Source organism: Numida meleagris, chromosome 7 (assembly GCF_002078875.1).
Source record: "Numida meleagris isolate 19003 breed g44 Domestic line chromosome 7, NumMel1.0, whole genome shotgun sequence".
NCBI classification, from domain to species: Eukaryota; Metazoa; Chordata; class Aves; order Galliformes; family Numididae; genus Numida; species Numida meleagris.
In genome coordinates this window covers 26,676,839-26,688,764 of record NC_034415.1, presented here as the reverse complement: position 1 = coordinate 26,688,764, position 11,926 = coordinate 26,676,839, and the positions used below count along the sequence as shown (strand labels likewise).

General features: G+C 40.0%; 1 protein-coding gene across 15 annotated transcripts in view; it reads right to left on the bottom strand.

The window, feature by feature from the left end:
• FGGY (FGGY carbohydrate kinase domain containing) overlaps positions 1-11,926 on the bottom strand; it is a 291,340-nt gene that overhangs the window by 89,981 nt on the left and 189,433 nt on the right. The window contains exon 1 of one of the 15 annotated variants that reach the window (XM_021405291.1): positions 622-727. The exons of 13 other annotated variants lie outside the window; for them this stretch is intronic. Coding sequence is in view for 1 of the 2 variants with exons in the window: in XM_021405290.1 (XP_021260965.1) it covers positions 8-33 (26 nt within the window). In the remaining variant the exon portion in view is untranslated. Of the gene's footprint in view, positions 1-7; positions 40-621; positions 728-11,926 lie in introns of those variants that run through there. One more of the 15 variants, XM_021405290.1, reaches the window with a different exon arrangement.

Below are 11,926 nucleotides of genomic sequence, written 5' to 3'. Positions count from 1 at the left end.
TACTCACACATCCACATGTATCATCTTACACATCTGTCAGCAACAGCTGGTGCTTCAGCCACTGGTCCTGACATGGCCACACATATCCTCCTATCTCTTAGCTGTGTTAGACCTGATTATTCAACAGAACCAGCATCAGCAGTATATAGGAAGGTTGCAGTTGTTGGCTCCATGACGCTTGGATATCTCCCTATCACATGAAAAGTAAATATGGGACATGCAGCATCAACATTCTTCTTCAGAGAGCACAAAGGCTGAGCTATTTTGGATTCTTCCAGGTTTGGAAAGCGCGGCACGATGCTGAGAGCAACGTCTGGCCAGCAGCAGTGCAGACACTGATATTCTCTGCTACTGCAAATCTCCACATGAGCAATGCTACACTTTGTGATACGGTTTGTGCTGTTTTCATAGAGTTTTGTAAAGAATTAGGGTAGCAGGGGAAAAAAAAAATCTAACATCGATATTTTGAGAAATAATTTTTTTTTCCAGAATTCTCAACTTTGCTACTAACTCATGAGTAAATAATGCATCTGTTCCTGAAATCAAAACTGCTGAGATGCTAATTCAGCATGGTACTTAAAATATATGAGGAACTGTCAGTAGAGTTAATGGAGTTCTTACCAGCTTTGTCAGGCATGTGCTGAACTGGAACCCAGGCTGTCATGTACTTGTGGCCAGACAAAGGCTAAGTGAAACCAGAACAGAAGCAGGAAAATTGCCAAGAGGACTGCAATAAAAGAAAGTTTTAGTAACTACGTTTTGATGGAGACCGATCAGATTTCACACTCCAAACTCCAGTATTGAACCCTCCTTTACACAGGCAAAACACCTTCAAGCTTGATTCAGGTTGGATGACAGGATTTGGCTGCCATGTGGATCTGAATCAAAAATGCATGGCAGAGATTCCTGCACAGGCAACGAGATGCGGTTTCACCTCCAGTCACAAAATGCAGCTCAGTTGAAGAATATATATTACAGTCTGAAAATCAGAAGTCTTTCCTAAACATAAAATACATTTGGTCAAAACTTGAAAACATTTGATGGTTATAATTTAATGCAAGGTATTTAAATCATAAGAAAAGCACATACATCACGTGCTACACTGTACTTTAATTACTTATTACTTTAGTATCAGTGTGCCTACTTCTGGAGTATTATTCATTTTTACAATGAAATAAAGATCATACTTTACAGTTGTTTGCAACTGCATTCATGTTAAACAAAGAGGATAAATTTTTTGAGTAAATCACAACAAACAAGATCAACACTGACATTTGGATTGCCGTGTGTTTTCACAAATCAAAGAATAACCCACAAAGTAGAACCACAGGGCGTTCAGAAATGGGTAACAGAGATGAGTAAAAGCATAGATATACTCCGATAAAGTAAAAAATGGAAGAAACAAACATATTTACTTTGGTAGGAACACGAATACAAACAATAAGGCTGCTATCCAGCTAAGTCAGATGTGCAGGTTAATTGTATCTCAGAATGCAACAGGTAAGGCATTGCAACAAAACAAGCGTTCATGCAATTGTAACAGGATGTGGGTGTCACTGGGCCCAAAACCTTAACAGAAAAAAAAAAGATAACTAACAACTACGTACATGGATATTTGCACTAGTCCCAGTGATAACAGCAGAAATAAATAAGGTAGGAGAACATGAACCCTCACTACTTGAGCATGATCAAAAGAACTACCCCCAGCAGGGAGTTAACATTGTCGTCAGTTCTAGAATTCCTCCCTTCTGTTTTCTCTCCGGTACAATTACCGCTGCCATTGCGAAAGAGAAGGGACTGGGCAAAATGAACCTCCCCTTCGACTTGTTCTAACAATCAAACAAATCAACACACAGGTCCCTTGGAAGAATGGCTAAAAGAATGGTGCAGTTCTCATTTCAGATGCTTAGAGCTTGTTACACAAGAAAGGTAGACATCAGTGGTTTTCATATTCATTTAGATCTCAGAAAACAACTTGATCTGGGAATGAACATCCACAGCGCTCTCAGAGACAGAGCAAACCCTCCCAGGTAAGCCGGGTAATGCCCAAGCTTGCCTCAGAATAAATACTGTGAAGGGTGACGCGTGGAACTAGAAGGGTGGAGCTTACCATGGTTCTAAGCTGTAATGAACTTTCATGCAGTTCTAACAACTCTACAGCATTCCTTTCCCTTTCTTGAGGCTTGAATTCTACTGCAATACTTGCAGAAAATAAACTTGCAAATGCTGCAAACACAGAGAGAACAGACTTAAAGAGTCAATTTAAAATTCCTATGTTACAAGCCAGAAAAAAAAAGAACTCTGATCTTTCTTTAATGCTTTATATCTTTTTAAAGAAAACCATGCAAGAATTTCCATACTTGTGAAAAAATTAAGTGATGAAATTAAAAAGATCACACTTCATAGAAGCACCGTACATTTTAATGTCAGAAAAATTAAGAACCAATTTTAAAAATGCAATTCTGCAAAATTCTGTTTGTCCATGATCTGGGCCCTACTAAGACTTAGGTATGTGTAAGCTGACCTGGACGAATAATGCAATGCCTTTGACGTCAGCTGGAGAGTTTATATCAGGCAAGCCACTCTTCTTTGCATAAGCAATCTGCATAATTAAGTCATTTTCCTTAATGTAAAGTGGTTTGCGCCTTAAGAAAGACAGCAAAAGAAAAACTAATGCACTGATGTTCCACAGTGTTTCTAGAGGTGGAAAGGCCAACTTTCACTGCTGCAAGATACAGACAGAAAACCTGTTTGAATTTGAGTTCTCTTGTCTTTACTTAATATGGATGGTACGAGAATAAAGAGGAGGGACAGCACAAGATTTGCAGCCCTGCAGTAATGAGAAGCAAAAATAAACAGCTTATCAAATTAATAAATAAGCATTTTCACCTAAAAGGCAGTGAAGAAGGAAGGATGCGCCATACCATAGGTTAGATCCACAGCACCTCCAATGCCTGAGGACATCCTTGGATGACAAGCACTTCCAACCACGTTACTCAGCTGGAGCAAGGCATCAAATGAAAATTCCTCTGAGTGGGCTGCCCTCGATTTTTCCCAAACACACCATTTCTTCATAAACCCTGCCTATTAATCTCCACTGACAGCCTACAGATTGTTTGCAAATCGTTATTTGTGTCATGGAGGATATCATACTCAAATTGCAAATCTTTTCTGAGCCATAAAGGAACAAAAAGTTCAGAGAAGAAAAATCAATAGTGTAAAAAGAACAGTTCCCCAAACGTTTGTACAACCAACAGCCTGTTCATACCAACATGCCTGCCGAGCAAATAAAGGACCCAGACCAGCAAAGCACTTAAGCACATGCTTTAACTTTAAGCACGTGCCTAAGTGCTTTGCTGGAAAAAGGCCCAAAGAAAAGAATGAACATGGTTAACTGAAAAGCCCTTCGGAATTGGATTGACTGCTTTGTTTTTCCATTAACTCTAGTTGCTAGTAAACACACATTTGGTCTCAGCATCCTGCCCAATATATTTAACCTCCATCACAAAAATAGCGATGGGATAAGGCTACTGATAAGACACAAGTAAAAGCAACACCCTTATGTCTCTCTGATAGGCAAATCCACAAGAAGGCCCCAACCATCCAACACTTTAAAATATTCACTGCGCAAGCCTGCACTGTCCTTACTCCTCCACCTCTTACATCGAGCTCCCCACAACATACTCTTCCTCCCAGCAAACCCCTCTGAGGGAAAGAATCCTAAGCCTGGGGGAGATTGCTTCCGACTGCGGGCTTTGGGAATGTGACTGGCTTTTTGAAGAGCTCCACCTGGGCCATTAATAACATTTTCATATGCATCAAATTCAGCCTAAAAAGAAAATGAAAACAAAATTCACTAGAATATCTTAAGAAAAATGATTAAGTTAAAAAAAATACCTAGAGAGTCCAAAAATGGAAAGATGATTAGGGAAGGAGGTGAAGTTGGAGCGAAACAATAATAAAAAGCCCTAAGAACACATCATATATTCATAGCTCTTGAATCATTAGGGCTCCACATGACAGCTCTCACAAGCACTGGTACGGCAAACTTCCTCACTTTTAAGCAGGAGTGAAAGTGGTTAAGCCCTAGGACAAATAATTTGAAAATCTCAGCACAAGTCTGATCTCAGTGAGTTGAAAGGAATGCAGACTGCCCAAAAACACAGCAGCTGTTTGTTTTTTCTGCCACCTTTCCAAGGTTCATGTCTGGAGTGAGGATAAACAGTTCTGAAAAAAAGTTATGTGAAGTTCAGACTTTAAGAAAATAAAACATCAGACTAGCATTTCTTGCAGAAAGATTAAAAAACCCCAAACCTTAAATTATTCAGTCCTGGAAGTCTTCAGGTAGAGCTCTCAGGAGCAGAGAGGTAGATGGCTTGAGGCTTCAATATATTAAAATGCTTTCTCCGAACCAGTCTGCACTTTCAAAAGCTTGGCACGATGTGATTCTCTTGAGCAATATTCCTCCAAGCACAGTTTCAAATTTAATAAGGTAAAACTGTATTCCCTATTGCATGTACGCATGTGTGCATGCACGCACACACCAACACACACACACACTCCTTGAGAGAAACCAGCACTAGAGAGATGCTGCACAAAGCCTTAAGAGATTTTCCTGAAGTGGAAAAATCAGTGCAGCAACAATACGGTTTGTGCCATGTCATTTTGGATATGCTCTTTTTACTCTTCCTCCTCCTTTCTCCTTCCTACCGTTCTGTTTGTGTTAAATCAGATGAGTATCTGCTTTAAGTACATAATTAATATCTCATGATAGGCTAGGCAATGAAAAATCCCTTGACTGTTAACATTTATAGTAGGTATAACTTTCTTTTGATCCACAGCATAACCCAAAAAAAGAAAGAGTTAATAGGAAATTTACTTTGATAGATTACTAGCGGAGCTAACCCATATAAATAAGGATTGTCTGTGTTGTTACAGGCATGTCAGAAACAGCAGTAAATTTCAGGCACCATGTTGAGTTCCAACATCTGTTTATGAACTGCCCTTATTCACAAAATGAACAGTTGCTACAGGACAAAGCACAGAAAAAACATCTGAAACAAACTGGAATTAAGCTAGAAAGCTCTCCCATTGTGATTGTACCTGGTGCTACTGAGGTATTGGTGTGAGGAATGAACAGTACAAAACTCTCCTTTGTCTGAGACACGCACAGATCTATACATATACACATATGTATCACATATACAAACATCACCCAACCTAAGATACTATCCATGAAGTAGACTACAGGCACTGCTCCTTTCCAAATCTAAACTGTGCTTGTATCTCCACAGAGCCTGGGGACAGAAGCAGAGGGCAAGAAAGGAAGTGGATGGGGATAAATATGAAGAGAAGTTAACAGTGCATTGTGCTCTATACGTACCCCAGTTTCCCTTCTTTGCAGGGAGATCCAAGTTCAATCCAGCATTAACCTTCAGCTCAAATGCTGTGGTTCAGAATTTAAGGACAACATCACACCTACTTCTTCCATTTAGACAGGAAGCACACTCAATTTGTTTCTTGAAACTAAAGTAATATCATAATATTGCTTTTACTGAAAGAGATTTTAGTAAGTACATTGTATACAAGGACAAACAACCCTTAAGAACTCCCAACTACAGGTTCATGGGAGGAGTTTCAGAAAAATGGAAATAACTTTCTGCAGTGGTACGCTGTTCTCTCTTATGCTAGCGTGCAGATCCAATCTCAACCCTCAGAAGAAAACTCTTAGAAAATAAGGATGGAAGGAGAAAACACCATCTTCAAAATTTCAGAGTACAGTGAATGAAAACAGGAGCTATTTCTTTAATCCTAACAAAACCATATTACATCTGCATAAACACAAGTAGGCTGAGAGGGCTTTTCTTGTTCGCTTCTGGATTTGTTTGGTGTTAATTTTTTGTTTTGTTTTTTAAATAAAACAAAACACATCTTTCCACACCCTCAGATAAGTTTTGCACAGGCGACTTATGCAGTAAGAAGGGCCCCCCAAACCCCTCTTTCTCACTGACAAGTCACTGTGCAAGGGTATTTGGGGCAACTGCAAGGCTGCTTCCATGGACTCAGTCCTGCACTAACAGGCAGGCACAGGGAGCCAGGCAGTGACAGCAGGACAGCCATAATTCTGGGACTCTGAGCTGACTGCAGCTTCTCAGGTAGTGCAGGGACAGGCTCTCTGAGGAATGCTGCTCGTTTCCAAACCTCCACTCAGGAAGAGCAAAAGGATGCATACATACTGCAGAGCACCAGCAAGCTCGTAACTCAGGCTGACACATCTGAGATAGCAGAACTTGAACTAAAATAAAGCGGACAAACACAGGCTTTAACTTAGATTAGCAGCTCTAGAGGGAACTTAAGGCTGAATACGAGTAATCTGAGAAATAAAAATCGAAGAAAATAAAGTTGCTCATTCCTCTTTCTCTCTCTAACATCTAGATATTACCTGAAGCCGGCTAATACTAAAAGACAAAATAAAGAACTCCCTCCCTTCACTTTAAAATGAAGCTAACAGACATGGTAGAATCTGAAGCTTTAACTGTCCTGTCCACAGGAGAATTAAGTTTCCTAACAATGGTAAAAATGACTACAGTCATCTTTGGTGTATGACACTGCAGTCATTATTGCTTTGTCTGCTTCTCCCAAGTCAGACAGTCAGAATCCTACCATCAAAATTTAATTAAAGAAGGTAGTAAGAAAATAAACAGCCTTTCTTGGAATGTCTTTGATTCCATAAGCACATACACATTTAATCCACTGAAAACTGAATTACAAGCTTTCATCTAATGAGCAGCTTAATGGAACGGCACTGGAATAAGGGAACGGGGGAAGGAAAAAAACCAAATCCTTGTCAATTTCATATAACACATTATATATTTATATAACACTGGGCTCACTATATGGGAACATCAATTTGCATGCTACAATAAAAGCGCTTGCTATCTTAAAGCGAGCACAAGGCAAAGCCAGGGACCTGCACCGAATCAATAACCAGATCTTACTTGAAGTGCCAGATGGCCTACCACAAAGAAGAAATGACAGAACATGTAGAAGTGTCTGCCTTCTTTAGAAGCATTCTTGAACGCACTGTATCATTGATCTAAGATGATTTTTATACGCAGATGACAGGTCAAGCATAAAAGTATGCTATTATAAAGGTTACAGAGCTGGCAAAGAAGCAGTATCACTGCTATGGACAAAGAACCACTTTCTTTTGAAGTCTGCGTTGTCAGGATATTTACATTTCACAGTTAAAAGGCTCCTCTCTGGACAATATGAATGCTAAAACAAACAAGAGGAAAAGTCCTATGTAAGCGAATGCTACTTTAAAGAGATAATGTAAATCAACCCTGACATCATCAGTGTCATCCTAAAGCACGATGAGAATTTCCAGTGAAAGTTACTAACATTAAACAGATTTAGATAGCCAGCCAACAAAAATAAAGCAAACGTATAACTAAACTGCCTTCCAGTCCAAGGCTGCTGCTTCAACCATGTATTACAGCGCAAAGGAGAGGAGGAACACCCCAGTGGTGAAAAGCATTTGGTTGGGAAGTCTGGTGAAAGAATGGGTCCAGAACAAATAATTTATAGTGTGATCTGTACAAATACATACGTCATTTGTAACTGCGAGTTAGACAGAAAGCTGGACAATCCAGCTCAATGCTTAGAAAAATCCTACCCTTCAAATTGCATGGCTGTTTTCCCATCTATAAAACAACAATATCACCTTTTCACTTAAGAAGAGTATTCTAAGGCTGAAATGATTAAGATTCTTTCATACACAAGACATTGCAGAAGAGTAAGTTATTTCTTTCTTTTTTAAATAAAAGGAGAAGAAGGAGATGAGAAGACTCTTATGGAACAATAAGTTTAAGTGAGTTTTAACAATTTTAAGCACAGTATGTACTCAATACAGTGCACAGACTTCATCCTACATAGCTTTTTCTTTTCCTTCACTGGATGAGAACACTCCTGGAATGTTATTGTTTTCAGGGGGTGGTTTTTAAGAATTTACTGTGAATGCATGCATTATATATGTGCACAGTGAAACACTCCTGGGGCTGTAAATGACCCAAGAGTTCATAAACATGGCTATTTTCTTATCTGGTTCAAATTTATGCAAGAAAGCAATTGTTGCACAGTTCTTGCTGAACAGAGACCCAATTTCACAAGGGACAAGGGCTTTGCATGGGGCTTTCCACAACGTTTCACATAAGCATGAGTTCAAAGAAGATGACAGATTGTTTATAACATGTCTTGTACCATCGGGGTCTGATCCCTGATGGTGTTCTCAGAAGCTGAAGCAAAGGAAACATACACCCCCTGAACACACAGCCTATAACAGCACAGAACCACGAGGACTGTTTAAAAAAAAAAGAAGAGAACTGAAAGACAACAAGCCTCTCTGTGGTTTCTGCCTCATCTTTCCTCAGAATTGAGGGCCATAAGATCACAACCTCCTTTAATATCCATCCCCCACCTTCAGAGAAGCACAGTTATCCAATGCTACCACTACTGAGTAAGTCAGCAAGCTGGATCTGAAGGACTCCTAACCATCTCTTCACAAACATTATTACGGGAAGATTATTATCTGACCCTTAGAGAAACTAGTAATTATAGTGTTCATGTGTATATTGCTCCTGCATAGGATCAACAATGGAAGGGTTGTTTAAACACAGCTCCTTTGCCTTCATGGAAAACTTTCTGTTTGTACCTCTCATCACCTCCAGTAAAAGTTAATGACTATTTTGGAAAAAATAAGAAACAAACATTTTCTGATGTACCATAGCATTCTTATTTAAAGGGCTCCTTACAACGTAGGATGCTGTATTTTGAAACTGCAGAAATAAGACCTTCACCAGCAATGAACACATGAACCCCGATTTTTATTTCCAAAAAGTGCTGGAGAATGTTTTAACCATCACACAGACACTCACATATACATGCACTCTCAAACTACCACACTAGGCAAGATCAGAGCTTAACAGCCAACAAAACACACATTCAATCCCTGAGATCATTTTCCTGAAATAGAAAACTACATATGTTTCTCAAATTTCACATCAAGCCACTGCACAGCCCGAACTGCAGGGGAGAGCAGAGCCAAGCCTGCTTTTGGGCTTGGGGGAGTACGAAGGACCTGAAAACAAGATGATTCCTTTCATATCGCCACATTTCTCGTCCACAATCTAAACTTACAAACACCTCCGTTTAACAGCATTTCTGGTGGGGGTTGCTTATCAAGCAGTCTTTGCTTTGTCAAATTAAGACACATTGCCTTGGATTAGTGAGACTCCCTGAGTTCAAAATGACTTCATGGTTGGCTCAGAGTTCACTGTCTCTGTGGCAAGTTGCCAGTAATACATCTACTACTGCGCCTGCCCCCAATCCTTTTCTATACTGACCTAGCTGACTTTTTTTTTTTTTCCAGCAGCAAACGAACACAATAGAAAACTAAGGGCTAGATGCTGTCACAGCTAATTAAGAATCCTAACAACTTAAAAAAAATAATCAAAGCGGTAAATATTTGAAGATCTGAATTCAAATCCCCGAAATGCAATGTCTCAATGTATGTCAGAGCTGCTGGAAAGGGACAAGGCTGTTTTTCTTTGCTCTGCAGATACAGTTTGACCCTATGAAGGGCTCCCGTTCTTGTGGAAAACACATTAAGTTTCTCTTGCTAATATTTTGTAAAGGGCATTTGTACAACAACAATAGCTAAAGCTTCCTGTTTGCCTGTATGCTTCCTGGCTTGCGTTAACAAGACCTGTTAACAATTTTCTTATTTAGCACACAGAGCTCTTTCAGCCTCCGCCGACCCAAGGACACGCCGTTTTTAAATTAATCATTAAGAAGAAAATATCAAGCAGTAACGGCTCACATTGCACCTGCCCTTCACATCCCTGATCATTTTTGCAGCTACACGCTTCCTATTTTCTTACACTGCATCAGTCTGTGTGTCACCAGACTCCAAAGAACATGTTTTGAATTTATTAAAAGCCTAATAGAAGTGGAATTCTGTCTTGTTTGGCAAAGGCGTCGTCACAGGGACACTTGCTGTTGGCTTCAGGACAGGAAATTCATGGCACTTTCTTTGTCCGATCCACAAAAACACCACCGCTTCCCTCCCAACCAGCCCTTCAAGATAATCCCCCCTTCTCCAGAGACTTCTCAAAACAAGTCTGTACGTCTGAAGCCTTGGGTTTCATTTCATAAACAGGATACAAAGCCCGAGTGCAAATCAGGATACTGTCACTGCCACATGGGCTGCAGTGCTTATCAGGAAAACCTTCAGAATATTCCCAAGCCCCTTTCTTTGCAGAGAGGGGCCTAATTTTTAGATCAGACATCTTCTAAGTAGGCACAAAATATAAAAAAGAAGAAGCCAAACACCAGAATCCCAGCCAAAAGATATACATTAGTCACGGCACAGCTAGGAAGGAAGGGAAGGGCAGAATCTGGTGTCTGCGCTGCTTCAGTTACCACATCTTACTTACTTATTGCTCAATCCTTTAAAAGACACAGACATCCTTCAGATAATCATCAAACTTACATCAGTTTGTTTCTTCTGCAGCACCTTTAAACATACACTTCTCTTCCAAACTCTCTTCCCTCCCAAAGTTTCTAGCCTACGTGGAGAAAAACCTTGGTGAGGACTCTACTAATTCATGGAGACATAATGCCTCACAAAGGGAGAAGAAAGTAACCTCACAGAATCACAGAATGGCTTAGGTTGGAAGAGACCTTAAAGGCCATCCAGCTCCAAACCCTGCTGTGGGCTGGTGGCCACCCACCAGATCAGCAGGCTGCCCAAGACTCCATCCCAGCCTGACCTTGGGCATCTCCAGGGATGGGGCATTAACCTAGTAACACTATCCGTGTGTGTCATCTTAACAGGTGAAGAACAAGCACATGAATGAAAAAAGAATCAAATCCTCAAAGGCATTCAGCAGTCTGAACACCTCCATAGATGTACATTTAATTCACTTCTCCAAATCACAGAGGAGACATCATGACAGAGAAGTCTTGAATCTGGATTCCTGGATTCAGATATACTGTATATTAAAAGATACCCCTCTCTCACAAACATATATAGCATAATACTAGGTAGTTATGTGGTTCCTAGAAATCTTTAAGAACCACAATCATTTGTGTTTCAGTTCACAGCCTGTAATTAACAATATGAGCATCTTTCCTTTAAAATTCACTTTCTCTGAATAAATTCATGATCCTGAGATTTGTGTTGGATGCAGTTAGTTTACAAAAGATTCCCCGGCAAAACATCTGCTATATCATTTTCCCTGACATGAAGGCTAGCAGTTAAGGACTGACTAGACAAGTATTTCCACAGGAAAATTACTTGGGTCACCACTCATATATGAGATGATGTCTCTACTAGATAAAAAATCACTTTCCCCAGCTATTAACACACTTGCAGTGTGAGAACACACACACAAAAAAATCCTTTGTATAAATACTCTCTTCGTTCCAACTTTTTTCTGCAGTTTTGGGAGCTACTTTAAAAGAGTCCTAAGTCTCTGTCTTCTTCACTCATTCTGGCACCTCTTGAATTCTTATGAATGATTTGCCAACATTTTCTTTAACAGATACTGAATTATTCGTCCTCAACCTGTGGCTTATAGTACGATGCTGGACACTTTCCACCTCAGTTACTGTCAAGCCTGACATTCTTGCCTGCATTTCCAAATCCTCCTCCACAGGTTCACTGTCTGATTACCAACCATCTTAAACCATGTAGATCCAGCAGAGACCATCTAGTTTTCCAGGCAGTGGGTTGGAAGTGGCTCTGAAGCAGAACGCTGGATCTAAATGCATATGACTTCTGAGAAATGCGTGTGTGAATCCTACCTGATACCACAGCTTAGCCATATTCCTGTCTGCAATCCAATCCTTCACGAGACTTCAA